The sequence below is a fragment of the Argentina silus genome (genome assembly GCF_951799395.1).
Source record: "Argentina silus genome assembly, chromosome: 2".
Lineage (NCBI taxonomy): Eukaryota > Metazoa > Chordata > Actinopteri > Argentiniformes > Argentinidae > Argentina > Argentina silus.
The window spans coordinates 26,625,272-26,645,906 of NC_139656.1; the positions used below are offsets into that span (position 1 = coordinate 26,625,272).

General features: G+C 42.6%; 3 protein-coding genes across 4 annotated transcripts; 1 reads left to right on the forward strand and 2 right to left on the reverse strand.

The window, feature by feature from the left end:
* Positions 1-4,950: 4,950 nt before the first annotated feature.
* crx (cone-rod homeobox) lies at positions 4,951-7,224 on the forward strand (the record flags this gene model as incomplete). 2 transcript variants are annotated; one of them, XM_083688953.1, is made up of 3 exons in its annotated part: positions 4,951-5,047; positions 5,996-6,171; positions 6,589-7,224. In XM_083688953.1, 3 exons carry the CDS (start codon positions 4,951-4,953, stop codon positions 7,222-7,224), a joined length of 909 nt encoding a protein of 302 aa, XP_083545079.1. The 2 variants fall into 2 exon arrangements, with proteins under 2 accessions (XP_083545079.1, XP_083545080.1); XM_083688954.1 differs by having other exon boundaries at positions 6,020-6,171.
* Positions 7,225-11,875: 4,651 nt separating this feature from the next.
* On the reverse strand, positions 11,876-14,746 carry h3f3c (H3 histone, family 3C). Its single transcript, XM_083664995.1, has 4 exons — positions 14,634-14,746; positions 13,599-13,742; positions 13,228-13,381; positions 11,876-13,003 (listed from the first exon to the last, which is right to left on the reverse strand). The coding sequence occupies exons 2-4, from the start codon at positions 13,724-13,726 to the stop codon at positions 12,875-12,877; spliced, it is 411 nt and encodes a 136-aa protein (XP_083521121.1). The 5' UTR covers positions 13,727-13,742; positions 14,634-14,746; the 3' UTR covers positions 11,876-12,874.
* Positions 14,747-17,512: 2,766 nt separating this feature from the next.
* plekhb1 (pleckstrin homology domain containing B1) lies at positions 17,513-19,800 on the reverse strand (the record flags this gene model as incomplete). Its single annotated transcript, XM_083686692.1, has 6 exons — positions 17,513-17,646; positions 17,783-17,867; positions 18,077-18,116; positions 18,224-18,326; positions 18,443-18,595; positions 19,764-19,800. 6 exons carry the CDS (start codon positions 19,798-19,800, stop codon positions 17,513-17,515), a joined length of 552 nt encoding a protein of 183 aa, XP_083542818.1.
* Positions 19,801-20,635: the final 835 nt, after the last annotated feature.

Genomic DNA, 20,635 nt, shown 5'->3' on the forward strand with positions numbered 1-20,635 from the left:
TGCATAAGTAATGGAACAGTGAAGCATCTACACCAAAAGTTTGGATTTGAAATCAAACAATTACTATTAGGTTAAAGTAGAGACTCAGCTTTTATTTGATGGTATTGGTGTACATATTGGTTTCACCATTCAGAAATTACAACACTTTATGCATAGCTCCCTATTTCAGGGTACCCAAAAGTGATGGGACAATTGGCTTGACAGGTGTTTCTGGTTCTTTCTTTTTGTCATAAGAGAGCTCTTAATGTCTATTATTGATTCTAGGCTTTGTGTTTGCCTTTGGGTTAGGGTTAGAGTCTGCTATTGGTGTCTGTGAACATGAGGACCAAAGAGGCATCAATGAATGTCAGTGAAGCCATTATGAGGCTGAGATATCAGAAAAAAAAAACGAAAAAAAAAACAGAAACATAGCCAAAACCTTAAACCTACCAACATCAACAGTTTGGAACATCACTAAAAGGAAAGAAAGCACTGGTGAGCAAACAGCCAGGTAGGCCAAGGAAGACTTCTACCGAATAATGCTTACCATTATTAAGAAAAAACCCAAAACAACTGTGCCATAGATAAGGAAAAAGGAACTGCCCAATATCCATAGTATACCACCTCATCTGTGAAATATGGTGGAGGGGGTGTTATGGCTTGGGCATGTATGGTTTCCACTGGAATTGGCTCACTTGTCTTCATTGATGATGTAACTGCTGACAGCAGCAGCAGGATGAATTCTGAAGTGTACAGAAACATCTTGTCAGCCCAAGTACAAGCAAATGCCTCCAAACTCATTGGACGGCACTTCATCATAGAGCAGGACAATGATCCAAAACATATTGCCATAGTAACTACAGAGGTTTTCAGGCCCAAAAAGTGGAAAATTGTTGACTGGCCAAGTCAATCTTCAGATTTAAATCCTATTGAACATGCATTTAATTTGCTGTGGAGGAGACTTATGGCAAAATGTCCTGTCCCAGCTGTTTTGGTCCAAACAAAGCGATTTCTAAAATCTGGTGTTGTGGTCAAACACTGGCCTTTACATACAGTACCTATTTTAAATGTTGTTTGTTTACAAGGATACGCTCACAATTGTCGCTATTAGAAAATGTTGCATTATGTATGTTTTCACTTTTACAGTTTTTCTCGATTGCTCATACATCAGCACGGTAACATTTTTTGCAAACCAGTTAACAAAACTCTTTACATAAGACACACAACTCAATTGAGTTAGGGTTGACAAACAGAACTGATTCATTTCTGTACTGCATTTTTAAAGTTGCAGTGCATTTTGTAAAAGAAATGTGGTGTTTTGGAAAATGTGTTAACTGTTTAGGGGAACGTGTGAACTGTTTTTAAAAGCTGAATATTATTTCAAGAAATGTGGCCAATAATTGTAAGATTTCTTTCATTAATTCATTGGCACATTCCCAGTGTAGAGACTCTATAGACACATAGACTTGTCCCTGGGTTTGACCTGCCATGTGTAAACGCTCTTGGGGTGAATCCATGGGGCTCCAGTGTTGTGGGGCCAGCTGGAATCTCCTGACTGGGTAGATGGGGAATGGGGTGTTGTTGTCCTGAGCCGCTGGTGGTGCACCAGGTCTGCGGAGAAGAGATTAGTGTGTGTGTGTGTGTGTGTGTGTGTGTGTGTGTGTGTGTGTGTGTGTGTGTGTGTGTGTGTGTGTGTGTGAGTGATTGGGATTGACAGCAGTCTCTGTATTACTGGCTGGCCAGCAGATTTAGCCGACTCGTTTTAGACACTCTAATCTGGATTAACCACTGCAGTGTGTCAGTGGAGACATGGCCTGGACCCTCCTCCACCCTCTGCCTCCTACCCCTTCACCTGCTTCTCTTTCTCCATCCATACATCTCTTGCCCTCCCCCTCTTCCCTCTGTTTCCTCTTGTCCCTATCTCATACTCTCCTCTCCTATCTTTCTGTTTTTCTCTTTTTCCACCCTCATTTGCTCTTTCTCTTATCTAACTCAGTCTGATCTGGACTATCTACTGTACCATCTATTGTATAATTTGGTGTGTGTGTGTGTGTGTGTGTGTGTGTGTGTGTGTGTGTGTGTGTGGGTGTGGGTGTGCGTGTGCGTGTGCGTGTGTGTGTGTGTGTGTGTGTGTGCGTGCGGGTGAGTGGGTGTGTGGGTGTGTGGGTGTGTGCCGGGGGGTGGGACACGTGGCAGCATGTGGCCGAGGTCGGATTATGGAGGCTCAGTCCTCTTCCCTACTTCCCTAATTGCTCTTGCAGCTGCAGGACTATCTGTTCCACAATCTATCTGTATCATGTGTGGCTATGTACTGAAGATTTGTTGACTCGTATTCAGGAAATTGAATATCTAACTTTTAATCAAAAAAATGACCCAAACGTTTTATAATGTACAATGATTGACAGCTTATCAAATCTTGACTTACATAAGATTATATTTCCCAAAACCACTACCCTCAAAATAAAATCTTGCTCCAAAAGTTCATCCACCACTGTCCACAAAATGTAAGTCAAAATCTATAAAATAACTTTAAAATAAAGTTACAGCCTTAGTTTGAATTCAACAACTACTAACTGGAACCAATATCTTGGCACCAGTACACCCACACACACACACACACACACACACACACACACACACACGCACGCACGCACGCACGCACACACACACACACACACACACACACACACAAACAGATACATAGTCACTGCAAACAAAAAACATTATATTAAAGTATAGTCACATTACAGTCAATGAATAGTTGCTATACTCAGAATTCAAAGTATTTACCAAACCTACAGTACCCCTGTTACAAAACTTCACTGTTTTCTCACTCAATAGTGTTTGTCCTTAAAAACATGTCAGGATTTCCAGGGTCCCATCTTCTCTTGGTCCATGAGTCTTGTTATTCCTTCCGTACGTCTCTGTAGTGTAGATGTCTCTGTAGTCCTTTTTTTAGCTGCAGCAGTTGAGACACAGTAGGCCTATACATCCGACAAAAGTCTCCCCTCATTTTACACCTTAGCATCTGTCTATTAGAACATCTGTATACTGCACCTACAGCACACACTTCTGTCATACTATCTCTCTGTCTTTCTGTCCTATCTATCCAAACTTTGCAATCCTTTTTTTTCTCTTTGGGCCAATACTGTAGCTCATTCCCATTATCCTCCTCGCTCTCTCTACCACTGAATGGATTGCTCCCTCTTTCCTCCCTTTATCTGGAGATAAGATACTTACTTTTCAGATAAAGCATATTATGATAAATCAAATGAGCTTTGTGGGTGTTTGTGCATCTGTGTGTGTGTGTGTGTGTGTGTGTGTGTGTGTGTGTGTGTGTGTGTGTGTGTGTGTGTGTGTGTGTGTGCATGTGTGTGTGTGCATGTGTATTTGGTTTATGGCACTGGTTTATCACAGTTTACTGTAATCTGTTGATGATCTGTCAATGTGTGAAATGCTTGAATTGATCATGTTGTGATACAGTTTGTCTGCTCTACCTTGAACTTTTGCAAAGACGCAAATAATCTACAGCCCACAATAATGATGTTGGCTACAGTGGAAATACAGCGGCTATCATGTATAATGTGCTGTAATTTAAGAACACTGAACTCATAACAGTAGTTTTCTGACATTACATATAAAGGATATGTAGCTGTTATTTCAGACATTTGCCCTTGGTGCATAAAGTGTGCAATTTTAAAATTTTAAATAAAGTTATTATATTTCAGTCAAGTATACCATTTTCATAAAATAACACAGTTCTTATTTATCAATTGAAAATCCTAAGGGATGTGGTTGGTCAAGGATTTTTTATTTCCGAAAATATTATATTCGTTGTTGATTATTCTGTCACGGGAAATACGTATTTTTGCTGGGGTAATGGGCTTTATGTGTAGCTTAATGTGTTCCTATTCCTAATATGGCAATGGTTGAAAAATTATTAGACAACCAGGAGTTAGAGGAGTGACTGTTTGTCAAATGTTGATTGCCCACAACTGTGAATAACATTTTGAATATCAAAGTTTCCTTTCTTGAGAGTAGGAAGGCCTCCAACACTTTGAGCATACAAGGCATTTCTTTAAAAAAGCTTCAATTTATTATTATATCAGAACGGATAGCTTTCAGTAAACGGGATAGCTATCCCGAAAATGTCACATAGGCCATATTACAACATATAATTATTAATACATACTTGTATTAATTATATGAATTATAATACATTCATATATTCCTGTATTTTGTAACACGTAACGAATTAGTAACCAAACACTAAACGGTTCTAGCATGACAACGAGTAGGTTAGGCCTAGCCATGGCATGGTAAATCAGAAAGAAATAATAGGCTATCTACAAATGTGTTTGTCATTTGCAAGGGACTTCTGATTACTAAAGTGGGATGGGGATAGGAGAGAGAGAGAGAGAGAGAGAGAGGGAGAGAGAGAGAGAGAGAGAGAGAGAGAGAAAGAGAGAGAGAGAGAGAGAGAGAGAGAGAGAGAGAGAGAGGGAGAGAGAGAGAGAAGGGAGGGGTTGCGTGCCTCTACTTCACACTTCTAATTAGCTGACCCTGTCTGTGTAAGTACTCAGTGTAGCGGTCTCATCCGAGCGCACAGGCAGCACGCGCCTCTTCACCTGCACCACGCCCGCAAAAATAGAAGTCGGCGCGCTCTATTAGGCCCTAAACTGCGGTGTGCAACTGAATTCAGGAGCGCAGTACAAGTGCTTTGTGATCAAATCGGGTTAGTAAAGTGAGGAAGAGGAGAGAAAAGAAAGAAAGAGAGAGAAAAACTGCTTGGAAACATCCCGGGCGCTCCACTTACGCATCAGGTGGAGAGGAGAGCAGGAGCTGGACCAGAAACTTCAAGAAGGACCGAGAGAGGGCAATAGTCCCCCTGAGAAAACACCATCCCAGGTCGTTTGTGTCTGATAACAGCAACAACCCAGTGAGCAAAAGGACTTAACATCCAGCGCAAGGATGATGTCTTACATTAAGCAACCCCATTACGGCATGAACGGGTTAAACCTGCCTGGCCCCGGGATGGACCTGCTACACACTACTGTTGCATACCCATGTGAGTATCATTTCATTTGTATTTCTTCGTTATACAGTTTGGTTTATTTCCAGTCGGGCTAGGCTATTTGAAAATAAAATGTTTGATGCGCAGTGATGCGCCGGAAGATCCCGTTAATATTCATTTATTACAAGGATGTTAGCAGAATGGAATAATGATAATGATAATAATATGAATATGTATATTACTATTAATATTAGGCTAATATTAACAATACTTAATGTAATGATAATAATAATGATATTATTATTAATAATATTAATAATAATAGTAATAATAATAATACCCGGATAATAATGTGTATTTATTGTACAAAAAACAAGAACAGAATTCGGTACAAATCACTCTGAAAAAGAATAACAAATTAACAAAACCAGTCCATGGATAACTGATGAGAGAGTGTGAATTTTACACACACTGTTTCACACTTAAACTGATATATCTCTTGCTATAATGAGCCTTCCTCACCACTAGCCTTCTATTGTCGCCAACATGTAACCACATATACCACTCTGTCACGATAGTTGCCATGGTAGTGGACCACCATAATGGACCACCATAATGTTACAATACTTTTTTTGTGCTCTATCTGCTGGTTGCAGAATTGCATCCTGGTCTGATTTATTGTAGTTTTTTCTATTAAATTGCAATCATGGGCTGAGAGCTATAGGAGTTTCTCTTCAGTTTACTTGTCTAGTGATCGATGAATAATATGATCTTTGAGTTGAAATAAATAGTTGTAAAGTCGCTTTGGATAAAAGCGTCTGCTAACATGTCAAAAATGTCAATGTAAATGACTCAAAAGACAGCAGATTCATGACGAAATCTCAGTGGTTATGAACATGTTATCTGATGTCAATGTGAATGAGTGACAGATAGCCTCTCTTCCCTTCAGCCTCCCTCTGCGCTACATTAATGCAATCCATCATTACCATTATTATCACACAGTCTCTGTATCTCTGGATTTCTCAGCCACTCCCCGGAAGCAGCGTCGAGAGCGCACCACCTTCACCCGCACCCAGCTGGACATCCTGGAGGCACTCTTCTCCAAGACCCGCTACCCCGACATCTTCATGAGGGAGGAGGTGGCCCTCAAGATCAACCTGCCTGAGTCACGTGTCCAGGTACCACGCGACTGATGTTTCCATTAAATATGTGGAAGACCACATAGGGTCAAGTAGAAGGATGTCCTAACGTGTGGCTGCTCGAGTCTCAACAGTCGATGTCAGTATGTCTATGACCATGCCATGCAGAGAGGTTCAGTTAAACATACCTACACAGGTGATCACAACATACCAGTGAAGGCTGGTGGAGGCCTTTGGTGGCCTTCTATCTCCACCAGCCTCCACTGCGAGATACATCTGTCCAGGTTATCATCATTCTGTATACATCCCTGACCAGGTGAAATAGGATACACTGCATACTTTTATTTAGGAGAAATAATAACACCTAGGTGGCTGAGTGGCACATACTCTCAGGTAGGACTGTACAATTATGGGCACATGGTTTTAAATCGTTCGTGTGTGTTTGCTCCTCTGCAGGTGTGGTTTAAGAATCGCCGTGCCAAATGCCGTCAGCAGCAGCAACAGAGCAGTGGCCAGTCCAAGCCCCGCCCACCCAAAAAGAAGGCATCGCCAGCCCAGGAGCCCAGCGGCCCTGACCCCACGGGTAACCCCACAGGGTCCTACAGCCCCTCCCCTGTCCCGTCAGGCCCCACCCTGGCCCCCAGCTCCAACCAAGGCAATGCAGCCGTGTCCATCTGGAGCCCGGCCATCTCGCCCCTCGCTGACCCCCTGGCTTCCTCCTCTGCCCCCTGCATGCAGAGGCCCTCCGCCTACCCCATGAGCTACGGCCAGCCCTCCTACACCCAGGGCTATGCAGGCACCTCCTCCTACTTCACCGGCCTGGACTGCAGCGCCTACCTGTCCCCGATGCACTCGCAGCTGTCAGCCACCGGGGGCGCCCTCAGCCCCATCACCGTGCCCTCCATGGGGGGCTCCCTGAGTCAGTCCCCTGCCTCCCTCTCCTCCCAGGGCTACGGCACGGCCTCCTCCCTGGGCTTCACCTCCGTCGACTGCCTGGACTACAAAGACCAGCAGGCCTGGAAGTTGGGCTTCAGCACAATGGATTGTCTGGACCACAAAGACCAGAATTCCTGGAAGTTCCAGGTTCTGTAGAGAGGAGAAGAGGGAATGGGAGGTGAAGAGTCAACATGTATAAATGAATACCTCGCGAGATAGGATCAACTGATAACTGACAGAGTTTCTCATTTGTAAACTCGGTTTTTAAAACAACCCCTTTAGAAGTCTTTCACTCAGGGGAGAAAGGAGAGGAGAGACCAGGAGACACTAGTGAAGCCTCCTTACTCCTTACGCGTGACTCAACCTGAAAACGAACACACAGCCCATGGTTCCGATGGGTGAATCAAGAGAATCCAAAACTTTCACAGCGATCCCATACTCATAATCATTCACGTATTTTCTTTGCTGTTGATGGCTTGAGCATTGTTTTCAAGACCCACAATGATAGATCAAGTGAAAGAAGAGAGACTGCAATTGCAAGGAGTGTTGATATTGTCTTACTCTCTATTTTTTTCTCTTTCCGAAAGGACCATCAGTGTTAATTTGAGTTTAGTAAGTTAATTATCATTGTATGCTTAAATTTAGGTTTTCATTTGGTTACTTTTAGGCTTTTGGAGCTAATGTGTTATTATGGTGTTAGGCTAGCATCATTCTATTCTATTTTGAATTAAAAAAAAAAACTTTTGTTTTGTTGTGTGAAATATTAAAGTTACTTTGAATCTACAGTTTTTTGTGATGATCATTGTAATTAGTTTGAGTGATGTTTTTTTTTTTATTAGGTTTGGCTGTCACTGGACATTTTGGTGGACTCAGGGATTTTTGCATTATGCATTTGAATGTGTTACGATTCGGAATCATTCTGGGTTCAGTATGTGTGAGTCAGATGACCACTTAACTTCATTCAAGTCAGGAAGACTACTGTAGCAGTAAACTTCACAAGAATTTGACGTGTCTCTGGTATTGGTTCTGGTTTCGGTTCTGTTTGCCACATATTCAGCAGTGCTCACCCACATGGCTCTCTCTAGTCCATCAAGCCATCGGTTATTTTTGCTGATCTGATTGTGGGAGTGCCCCAATCCTCTTACCGTCCCTTCAGCAATGCCCTAAGTGAATTAGTCAGGATTACTCCCCTGTCCCCCTCTGTTTCCCTCCCTCTCTCCCCCATGTTTGTCTCTCTTTCCTTCTCTCCCTCTACCATCTCTGTCTCTATCTCCTTCTGCCTCCCTCCCTCTCTGTCCTGTCTCTGTCTCTCTTTCTGTCCATGTCTCTCCCTCTCCACCTTTAATGGTTTCAATTACATAAAAACTAGGCCTCTACCCAACCGAAATGGCACATTATGTGACATGATAATTTTTTTTACTGCTGAACCTAAACTGCTTTGATAAAGAATACTTTTTAGATCAACTGTCCTTTCTCCCCATCCTTTAAAAAACGAGCAACTTTTTCCCTTTTTCTCTCAAAGACTAAACAATCTCAAGGGTATCATTTGTGACAAGCGTTCTATTGTCCCTCAAGCTCATACAAAGTATCTCTTTATTATCTGCCCCCACCCCCCCAACCCCACCCCCATCTGATCCCATCTCACCCCACCCACCTCTTCTCCCCCCCTGCAACCTCTTATACCCCCTCCCCTTTGCCTCCACACCCCCACTACTTCACCTCTCCCCGACTCTTCTGACAACTCAATAATCCCTAGTCGACCTGGTTACAGCCATGCAATTTGACCAAGTAGAAATATGTGTGTCTATACTTGATTGTGAGCGTGTTTGTGTACAACATGCGTATGGGGGTCTGTGTGTGTGTATGTCTGTGTGTGTGTGTGTGTGTGTGTGTGTGTGTGCTTGTGTGTGTGTGTGTGTGTGTGTGTGTATGTCTGTGTGTGTGCGCGCATGTGTGTGTGTGTGTGTGTGTGTGTGTGTGTGTGTGTGTGTGTGTGTGTGTATGTGTGCGTGTCTGTACATACACAATGATTCAAGCTGTAGAGTAAAAGCTGTACCGCTTAACCAGACTGAATTAAGTCACAACAGAGATGCACAAATTGTTTGTTGCTGCATAAATTTTAATCCATAGCCCCATCCCACTCTCATGGTATGTCTCTATCTTCAGCTAAAGGGTATCTTTTAAATGTTTATAAACGTGTCTTAGAATAAAGACTTGGCAAAATGTGGATTCCACCACATTTTAAACTGTAATCTTAGATTGAAATGTCTCAGAAGGTGGCAGATTACAACTACAGTACCTTCAGATTGAACAAATGGGAAACATAGCACATGGCCTATTTATTTACCCAGCAACACTGTTGGAACAGAATTTAATGAATAACATACAAGTGAATTCGCTTTGCAATACACGATCCAACCCCATTCTTTTCCTCAACCAAGTCAGGTGCTACTTAAATGTACACAGTATCAAACATTCAGAAGTAAGAGGAAAATAGAGAGATTTTTTGAAGCGTTTCTACGCACTCAACTCTGCCCCTAATCCCACTCTGCACCAGTTTAATCTCTCTGCCCTCCCTCTCGGTGGTCTGATTGGTTAATCCCTGCCTCTCTGTCTGTGTCCTGATTGGTTAATCTCTCTCACAGGGTGCAATGCGGTTGTAATCTGCCCATCAGCACTGGGAGTTTCAGACAGACATTTGTCCTGTAATCCCTGAGAGGAGCAGATGTGGTGGGGGATGGACATCATCACCCAGACCTTGGGGAAGGTGAACACAAAGACAAACACAGGTTCTGATCTAATACTTGCTGAGGCGAAATGGCTTCCTTCCTTCCTTCCTTCCTTCTTCCTTTCCTTGAAGTAATCATTTATCTCATAAAAGTAATGTAAGGACGTGTACAATTTCTATGTTATCTTTTTAAACAGTGACCCAGCTTTTCATATATCCATAACATCCTTATGTGGTCACTCAGACTCTCAGTAAACTCCTCAACTTCTTCTCCCTCTCTGATGCAAACCACATGAACAAGCTCAACACCTCAAACTCAATTCAATTAACACAAACCCGTACTCTCACATCATTTCTCACACAATTTACCAGAAAAAGCTGAGTTTGCAGTGAGGATTGTCATAGCTTGTTTGTTGTTGTAAAATGTGTGTATACCTAGGATGCGTTAATTTCCATCCTATGTGTCAAACCCATATTGGGTATAATTGGAACCCACACTATAGTGGTTTTGAGAAGATATGTATGAGTGGCACTGACATATGTTTACCCGGGGCACAACACTATGAAATACTTTGGGTTATGGGGAACACACTCAACTTCAATCAACATATTTGATATACAAAGATGTTACCCGGACTGAAGAACAGACTTCACTCAATGTCTTCACCATAATCAGGCTATGTCCCCTGTCAGATCTCATGGTGCATCATATAAAATATAAACTATTGCCCCAGTCCAATTCTCCACACTTGCAATCGTGTGGGTTCACGTGTGAATCTCAGAGGGTGCAGGGTCAGGGTGTCCCATTTCATTTTTAGAAAGTGCGTGAGGGCGCGATCGCGCACTAATGTAATGAGTGTCATGGAAAATGTCAGGACTGCGGCCTTGTGGACTTGGAAACACGTCATTCTAAAGGGTGGGAGTGCTCAGACAGCAGGTCGTAGCGTCGAGAAATGGGACAGGACAGGGCACTGACATACTGCAGTCAATGACGTGGCACACAACCATTGGTTAAACTATGTGTACATGTGTAATTGTGTATGGTAGGCCTAGCTGGCCTACGTGCTGCTCGGGGGATAGAGCAGTGTTCCAGCAGGGTTATTCTTGCTTGGAGTGAATCGTGATTTTATCATTCAACAGTTGTAACGTTTCTTTAGTGAAGGGTCCCGAGTTCTATAACAGCGACATGGCTGCCAGGTGAGTGATGCTGTACCATAATTCTGAGCTACTGTTGTTCAATGCCTCCCTCACCTGGTCAGGCACTGTAACTACAGGAGGGATAGCATCTCTGCACACAGATGCAGATCTGACATAACCAAATAAATAACTAAATCTGACATAACAGGAAACCTGATTTCACCTGGGCCTTCGTGGTTTTCACATAATGTTCTACAAATCCATCTAATAATCCAATGTGCCACCACTGACTCAAATCTGTGGTTTAACCTCTTTTTTTTTTTTTTATCACTAAAATATCATGCATGGTGCTTCTCATTTTCTCATACTGCTAACCACAGAACTAGTAAACAGTGAACACATTTGTAGCAAATGAAAGAAAACAACAGATACATTTTGTGTAACATCTATTTATTACCACCATAATATGAGAAATCTGGAAAATACAAAGATCAGCTTATTTAAACATCTGAAAATCTTGAGGAATAAGAAAAAATATATAAGAAAACAAACATGAGGTTATATCGTGTATCACAAATTTGAGAAATGGACAGATTCTATGGTCTGAGCTACATAGGAAGTGAAAGAGAGAGAACCCAAACGTGCAGAGTAATTCTCACAACAAAGTCAACATTCTAATGTGACAACTCTAATGCAATCTAAGAAGACAGCGATAGGATCAAATTGAGAGTATAGCATCACGGACAATGACAGATTTATAGTGAGTGGAGCTGGTATATATCGCCCCCATGTGGCTGCCATTGGAATAGGAGCTCTCTTATGAAACCGAGAAGCCCTTCCTGATTTTGTAAAAAACATGAGTTTGCCATGTTGTCAATGTAAATCATTTCTTTAATCAGATGTCTCTGGCAGAGGTAAAAATAATAGATGTGTATGTATGAATTATTAAAAAAAAAAATAGACACCATATCCACAATGATAGTAAATCATCAACATTTTAAGTAACCAAGAGATACTTGCCATTGAATACAATTTGCTTGGCTGATCAGAGTTCACCGACACACACACACACACACACACACACACACACACATATACACACACACACACCAACAGACTAATGTTGCTCCATAGATCAATTAGATGGTCAGAGATAACCATCCTTCCACCATAGATGTAAAAGCGGGGTGAGTGGGGGGGGTCGGTGGAGGGATGAGGCTGGGTGGATAGGGACCAGGGGGACCAGGGAGGTGGGCTGGAAGGAGAGGAAACTCCAGGTATATATGGAGGGACGGAGCAGGTGAGGGGGGAGAAGTGTGGTCAGACAAAGCAGAGGCCCTGGGGTTAGTTTTAGTAGCACCCTGCTGTGGAAGTTGCCGCTCCCCTTAAGCAGACTAGCCCCTGGGCGAAGCCCCTCTGGTCGGACCACCTGTGTCTGTGTAGGAGAACTGTACCTGTGACTAAACACACACCTCGCCTAATGCTTTACCCGGAAGACTCATGTCAAACCTCCTGGTCGAGCAGATGAGCTTGCTGAGACATGGCCCACAAACATACACTAAGTGTGTGTATTTATGGATATGTATGTATGTGTGTATGTATATATGTGTGTGTGTGTGTGCGCGTGTGTGTGTGTGTGTGTGTGTGTGTGTGTGTCTGATCAGAAACACCTATTACATGCACGAAAAAGGTACCCTAAAACATCTGCTGAAGACAAAACTATGAGAGACGAGACTTCAACACGTTTCTATCTCATCATAATCACTGTTACTCTAAACGCTACCAAGAAAACAGGGGGGGGGGGCAGGGAGTGACTGGGACGGGTTTTCGGGGGGAACATTGGGGAGTGAGGGCTGGGACAGCAAGAGCTAAAGAAAGAGAGAACATAGGTGAAACATTTAAGAGAAAAAGAGAGGGGGGGGGGGGCGGGGGCGACGGCATCTAAGCACGCTCCCCGCGGATGCGGCGTGCCAGCTGGATGTCTTTGGGCATGATGGTGACACGCTTGGCGTGGATGGCGCACAGGTTGGTGTCCTCAAACAGACCCACCAGGTACGCCTCGCTGGCCTCCTGCAGACAGAGAGAGAGAGAGAGAGAGAGAGAGAGAGAGAGAGAGAGAGCGAGAGGGAGAGAGAGAGAGAGAGAACAAGGGATCAGGGAAAAAAAATAATTGGGCTGCAGTATTATGTGTGTGTGTGTGTATATGTCACCATATACATACATTTTAGTTTTAGCAGTAGAGTAAGGCTAAGGTTGGGAGGGCAGAGCTAACACACACACACACACACACACACCTGCAGGGCTCCGATGGCGGCGCTCTGGAAACGCAAGTCGGTCTTGAAGTCCTGAGCAATTTCTCTGACCAGGCGCTGGAAGGGCAGCTTGCGGATCAGCAGCTCAGTGGACTTCTGGTACCGACGGATCTCTCTCAGAGCCACGGTACCAGGCCTGAAACAAACACACAATCCTGGTTTATTCCTGGAATCAACAGTCCTGCCTGCACATCATAAATGGACAGCTAGTCCCTCAATAATGGATAGTTAATTAATCATGAGAGCCTCGCTTGTAGTGTGTGTGGGACAAGTGAGGCTTAGAGGGTTGTGGTGGGGTGGGACTTGGGGGGTTGTGGTGGGGTGGGACTTGGGGGGTTGTGGTGGGGCTTTACCTGTAACGATGGGGCTTCTTGACTCCACCGGTGGAGGGGGCGCTCTTACGAGCAGCCTTGGTGGCCAGCTGTTTACGTGGAGCCTTTCCTCCAGTGGACTTACGGGCTGTCTGCTTGGTACGAGCCATTGCGACGAGTTATCACCTGTGAAAGAAAACAAGAAAAACACTGAACATTAAAAATGTGTCATTAATACAACTGTCAGGATTACTGTGAGATTTTTAATGTGTTTTTGCACATTTGAGTAAAAATAAACAAAAGGTCACCCTTTATTTGATTTAGTAAATGGATTTGTGAATCGCAAAAATCTGGTTAGTATTTGAGGTTTGTGTTAAATTGGCACAATTCTCAATCAATTATAATATTTCACGACAGTATTTCCTGTATTATGAGAACTTTCTGTTTTGTTCTCGCTGCAACAGCAATCCAGCAACAGAGAGCCTAAGCATCTAGCTAGCCAATCCAGAAACACCGAGATCCCAACCAACCAATCAGACTAATATGCAGATTACCAATCCGAAAACATCCAATCCAGTCGTCGATGGCGACCAATAAAAATACATTCTCCAAACCGTAGGGGCGGGAACATAAACCCTAGTCCCGCCTCAAACCGCAAGATTATGGCCGCAGATAGAGAAGCAATCGAATGAGCCTACCAATATACAGGCAAAGAGCGGGACCTAAACTTTCAAAAATCTCCGAAAAACTACTCAATTCATACGACTACGAACATTCAAAGATCAAAGAAGACAACTATATGTATTCAAAAAGTCGCTTTTAGGCGTAGAGCGACGCTTGTTTACAGCGTATGAGCGAAGTAAAAATGCACATGAAAGTGGAGCGGAATTTTCTCTGCCTCGACCAGTGGAAGTAGAAAGGCTTTTTCTCTGGCATCGCGGCAGTCGATTTTCCATTTCTACACCGACGAAATAAAACGTTATTTTGAGAGAAAATGAAGTTAAACAAATCTAAAACTTAAATAAAACTGTAGTTAAGTGTTTTAGACAAAAACATATCTTAAAATTTGTTACTTACCTTGGGTGAATATTTACGTTTTTCGCACGGAAATAAATGTTATGGTTGTCTGGCTGTGTCAGTATTTACTAGCTCTCACACAATGGGAACAGGGCGTCCAGCGGGAAGATGGCTGCCGTGTCAATCATTCTTCTCCCACAATGCAACTGCTTTCAGTTGTAAACACCGTTTCTGTTGTCCTGAGCCTCATTTCATGACTTTCTGCTCATTTACAACTGCTCATTCAGAAGTCTGCTATATTTATAAAGTACAATTTCTCATGAAAAAGGGGGAGATTTGTTATCACAATAAACTATCGGCCACATTCTACTCTGCTGGAGAAGGACAGCACTTTGCTCTGATATGTTGCACTTTGGCCAAGTCTAGACAGCAACTTTTGCATTTCTTTGTGAAACGACACTGAGGAACAGCCATGTCATTCTGAGTTTATGTTCATCAAATTCAGGTATCTTCATAAAATACACCTCATACAAATACACTTTTTTTAAATAACAAAATGGAGCAACTCTGACACAAATGGCAGTTATGACACCATTTATATTATGTGATCAATATATAATATTAATTGGTAATTATTTTTTATTAATTGGTTAACTGGTCATTCTAAAGGGTATGAATGGAAGCATACTAGACCTCTGGTTTCCGGATCAATATCTTTGAAATTCCACAGTAGGCTATGTATGTCATATACAGTGCCCTGCGTAAGTAATGGCACAGTGAAGCATTTTTCTTCCTTTGGCTCTACACTCCAAACGTTCGGATTTGAAATCAAACAACTACTACAAAGTTAAAGTAGAGATTCTCAGCTTTTATTTGATAGTATTTGTGTACATATTGGTTTCACAATTCAGAAATTACAACACGTTTTATGCATAGTCCCTCTGTTTCATGGTACGGTACCCAAAAGTGATGGGACAGATTGACCTAACCCTGAAAATCTCCCTAGTTGCTGGCAGTATGTTTTGGGTCATTGTCTTACTGTATGATGAAGCACCATTCTACCTTGGCCTACCAGCCTGTTTGCGATTGCTCAGGTCACCAGTGTTTTTCTTTTTAATGATGTTCCAAACTGTTGAATTTAGCAAGCCTAAGGTTTTTACTATGTGGATATGGATTTCTTTATTTTTTGCCTAATAAAGGCTTCCTTGACTTTCATTGACACCGCTTTGGTCCTTATGTTGACAGACACCAATAGCAAACTCCAAAGGCTAGAATCAACACTACACATTGACAGCTATCTTATACCTCCACAAATGATGTGATGGAACACACTTGATTTACCAGAAACACCAGTCACGCCAATTGTCCCATTACTTTTAGGTACCCTGAAATAGGGGGACTATGCATACAAAGTGTTGTAATTTCTGAATGGTGAAACCAATATGTACACAAATACCTCAAAGCAATTGTTTGAAACAATTAAAATCCAAACTTCTGGAGTGTAAAGCCAAAAGAAGAGAAAATGCTTCACTGTCCATTAATTATGCAGGGAACTGTGTGTAACAACTCAATATAGAACTGGTATTGGCCATAAGGGATTGTTCACTTTTTAATCAAATTCCTGTGATTAACTATACCTTTACTCCAGTCGACTTTTTAAGTCATTATCACAGTTGTTAACAACTTTCACTTCCTACTTTCCAGTATAAAGGAAGCGGGTTGGGTTTAGTGTGTGACCAGAAATTGGACCCCATTCACTTCACAGAAATGTGTGTTTAGAGTGAATCATCCCTGAGGCCATTCATGTCCTGTCATGTATTGTATGTTTGAGGGATAGCTCTGCTGGTGTTGCGATGACTCTCAGTAAAGGCACCGCATAGATGAACAGAATATGATCAGTGATGCTCATATAGTCAAATCACAGAAGCTAAACAGTCAAAACACTGACATTGATAGTTGTCTGGAATGAGCTGATAAACCAGACATTTTTCCACAACTTGGGAACCTTGGCGGTCGAGCAGGGAGAGACACTTCTTGGGAGACACCTCTCCCTCTATGAACTGAACTCTAGAATATAACTTGAGTTTTCAATTCACTCCTGTATTGAGAGCTCTTTCCAACTCCTCTCACGGATGAGAAGCTATTGACTTGCGTTCTGTACTATTTCATATGTGCTCTGTCTCTCTCTGGTGGTGTTTCCTAAAACTGTTATGAAACTCTCTGTTATAACCTGAGTATCTTTGCCTCCTGTGGTTGTGACGCCTGAGAGACTACAGTTTGTATGACTTAGGCCTACTATTTGTGATGTGTATTTTCATGCTTGCTGTACTAGATGTACAGTATATAGCTGTCTCATAGGCACAGGTTGTTTGATCAATAACAACTGCACTGCATTCAAAGATGAAATCAAAAACTGTGCCTGAGCATAAAAACATAACTTTAATAGTATATGAATAATGCTTACATTAGGCATGCAGTCAAGCGCTCCATGGGGTGCCACGAATCTCAGGCAGCGAGTTATGAACACACACTAAGAGTTGGGACAGCCATGGTTATCATATTGGTTCTGATAATGTTTTTGCTACACATGCTGGGCTTAACGTACATAATATACAATTATACATATATCGTGTGTGTAATATACATCATATTGCCTTTTCATTGATTTTGCACTGAACAATTTGACAAAACACATGTAAACACATTCTGACAAAACATACTCAGCATCATGGAACCCAGATACCAGATTGCACCCTTATTCTTGGAACAGGAAAAAAATATACAATGTGAGAAATATAAAAAAAAATAATGTTTGTAGCAAGTGAGGCATACAGCGACAGCCATATGCAGCCTGGATGTTCTCCAGCTCTGCCTGCCTGCTTGTGGAAGTAGAGCCTTGATGGAGCTCTGGTACATGGTCTGGTTCTGTGGAAGCCCTCTCAGCAGAACCAGAAGGGCATCCAGAGGAAAGAACGCATCACTGCACCTGCTGCCATGCCAGCCAACATCCCTATTGCCATCTGCTCTCCTATGCCATCGAACGGGTCTCTGTGGATCAGCACGTGGTGGGTACCTGAAAGAGAGGGAGGATGAAAGACAGAGGGGTAGAATAAGAAGGAGAAGGAGATTCATATAAGAGCAGGCAAAGTATACCCTTGCCCTATCACACAAGGAGAGGAGCCTATCAGATGGACACTCTGGTCACTCACCTGATCCAGGTGTTATATAGATTGTGCTGTGGCCATCCAGTGGGACTGACTGGTAGGAGTCGTTGTGTGGGTCGTATGTAAACACCTGAGTAGAAGAGGTAAGACATTAAAGTGTTGCTATTGCATATTGCCTTGGCATCTGTCCACGGAGTGTGATGAGTGGCACTCGTTGCTTTGTCAAAATGACTCCATAACTGGTTTGAGTTATTCAGAGGTGTTACATAGATGAAGCAAACACATGATGTGTTTGTTGTCCTCTGGATGAACCTCTAATTGACAGAAAACTAAACTTACTGGGTTCCGTCTTGCCTCTAGCAGTGTCAGTTTCCATGCTCTATGAAGACAAGAAAACTGAGTAAGAAATGGTGGAGACAATGGAGAGAAGAGGGAATACTAGAGGGGTTGACTGGAGGACGGGGGGACGGGACGGGGACAACTCACAGTGCTTCGTCCTCGCTGTTGGCACACATGATGACTATCGAGCCGTCTCTAAGCTGCACCACCAGCAGGTTCTCCCTGGGGTGACACTCTGGGGGGCACACACCTGTGCAGCACAACCAACCAGGGTTAGACACACAGACATACACACCAATGGTTAATCTTGTAACACACTTGTATCACACACACCCACCCACACCCAAGTGACTCCCCCCTCCTCACCTCCACACTCTAAACCGGACACAACATCCACACAGTTGCTCTTGAGGCTCACTCGGTGCTGATAGTCTCGCCTGGTCTCAGTCTTGTAGAAGACAAGGCTCCCATCAATCCACAGGTCACACCAGTTCAACTTCCAGCGTTTGAGGACAGAGGCTAGCAAGAAGATGGAGGTGGAGTGGGTGGAGGAATGATGGTAAAGTTAATGCATGATATATATGGGTAAATTCAGCATCTGACAAGCTGGCAGTTTGTGATAATGAAGTATTTGGGGCATGTATAGCATACTTGCCATAACCATTCCTATATTATGAGCTCAACCAGAACTCCTCTCAAATGAAGTGGTCTCATGTTAGCAGAGCAAATTAAACCCTGGTCTTTAATAATTGGTCTGTGTATTTAGTTGTTGTTTTCTCTAGTATATGCATACCCAGGGGCTGGCTTGTGGCCTCAGTGAGTCACTGATTCGCTAGTACAGACAGCTAATTGGATTATGGGTAAACATAGTTAGGATTGGAGTTTCATAATGTTCACCTTCCAGAAACATTAAGATCTCATTAAGAATTAAAATGCACCTGCAACAATATTGCAGGGAAGCTATGAATACAGTTTAGATTCCAGTAAGTTCCACTTATTGTGTTTTGTATATAATGACTATTATTACCAGTCTTGAACCTGTTTGTACTGTATTTGTATTAATTAAAGCTGTTGAAATCTGTTCTATCTCTTTATAGAATACTCTAGGCATGACATGATCATGTTCATTATGTAGGAATTGCCCCAAGGAGACAAATAAAGTTGTTTGATTTGAATTGAATTGAATTGAATTACACTGAATTGAATAATTGTTTCCCCTTAAGATGAAGAGATCCTTCCATCCTCCCTTTGTTAATATTCGCTCATTTTATTTATCTCTTGTCTCTTCCTGTCCCCTCTCTACCCTATTTCCTGTCCCCTCTCAATTGACATGATGCTGCACATGTCAGTCTAGACTCTAGAGGGGCTTGCCAAGCCAGTTGAGTCGATGAGCAAGCACAAAGCACACTATTCTCACCCAGGGCCACAAACTTAAACTAAGCAAACACAAGAGGTGTTACACTCAATCAAAGCATTCTAAAGCAACATGTATACATTATCCCTCTCATCCTACCCGCACAACTACTTATGCTATGTTTATCTCTGGGTGTACACCTGAAAATGGGATTGGTCAATTGAGAATAAATTCCTTGTTGTCTGTGTATTCCCTATGTGTTTGGACATACAGGTTGGACAACTGTACCACATGCCATATTACGGTTAGGGTTAAGTCATAGAAGCTACTCACTCTGTCGCCATATCCAGCCTGACTTCAGCAGAGCCATAGGTCTGGCGAGCTGTCAGTGTTGCAGTTCCTTAACCAAATAATCCACTGAGGAAACCCAGACAGGATTAGGAGTGTGTTTACCAAACTAGGCTGTAGAATATTCCCTGGACTGTGGCTGAAGAGGAGTTGGGGAGGTCTCTGGAGGGGCAGAGAGACGGTGTGTTTATTTTGATTCTGGCCCAGTGAGGTAATCTGGGTGCGAGAGGCAGAGAGGGATCTGATTTACTAGATAATTCGGGATTAAAGGCCTGGATTGGCCACACCTTCTCAACTGACTCATCCTTTCTCTGCCTGGAATGTTCTCACTTCCTGTCTCTCACATCTCCTTCCTCCTCCTCCTTTCACTAAGTCTTTTTCTTTTGTCATTTGTCTTATTGTGTGTATATATATATATATATATATATATATATATATATATCTGTTGAAAAAAACGAAATGTGAGTGAACAACATGTTTATAGTGAATTTTACTCACTTATCACACACACACACACACACACACATAACAAACTTGCAAACGTGCTTTCAGTCCAAAATGTACAATAACGCTCAATTATGTCAAAGTAAAACCAGTAGATATGACAAGGTGAATTAGACTGAACCAACGGGGAATCCTCCTGTCTCTATATTAAACTTCACTACAAGACTCCTGTCTGTTCCCTCCTAGTGAGTCAATCTGCTGAGGTAATATTGACCTTATTTCTGGAACTGTTATCATGGTCACTGACTCAGGTCATTGTAGTATTAGTTGTGAGATTGAGCTGACCTGGAAACCAGCATGAATCTAGCCAATGAGAATAGATGCTGCTGCAGGACTGGAGAAGCAACATCAAT

What these genes read in the sequence shown, in the direction of transcription:
- h3f3c (XM_083664995.1), bottom strand. Translation starts at nt 13,726, where the DNA reads ATGGCTCGTACCAAGCAGACAGCCCGTAAGTCCACTGGAGGAAAGGCT. An exon ending in AAGAAGCCCCATCGTTACAG is followed by an intron (nt 13,382 to 13,598) that starts GTAAAGCCCCAC and finishes TGTTTGTTTCAG; the next exon opens with GCCTGGTACCGTGGCTCTGA. An exon ending in CCGCCATCGGAGCCCTGCAG is followed by an intron (nt 13,004 to 13,227) that starts GTGTGTGTGTGT and finishes CTCTGTCTGCAG; the next exon opens with GAGGCCAGCGAGGCGTACCT.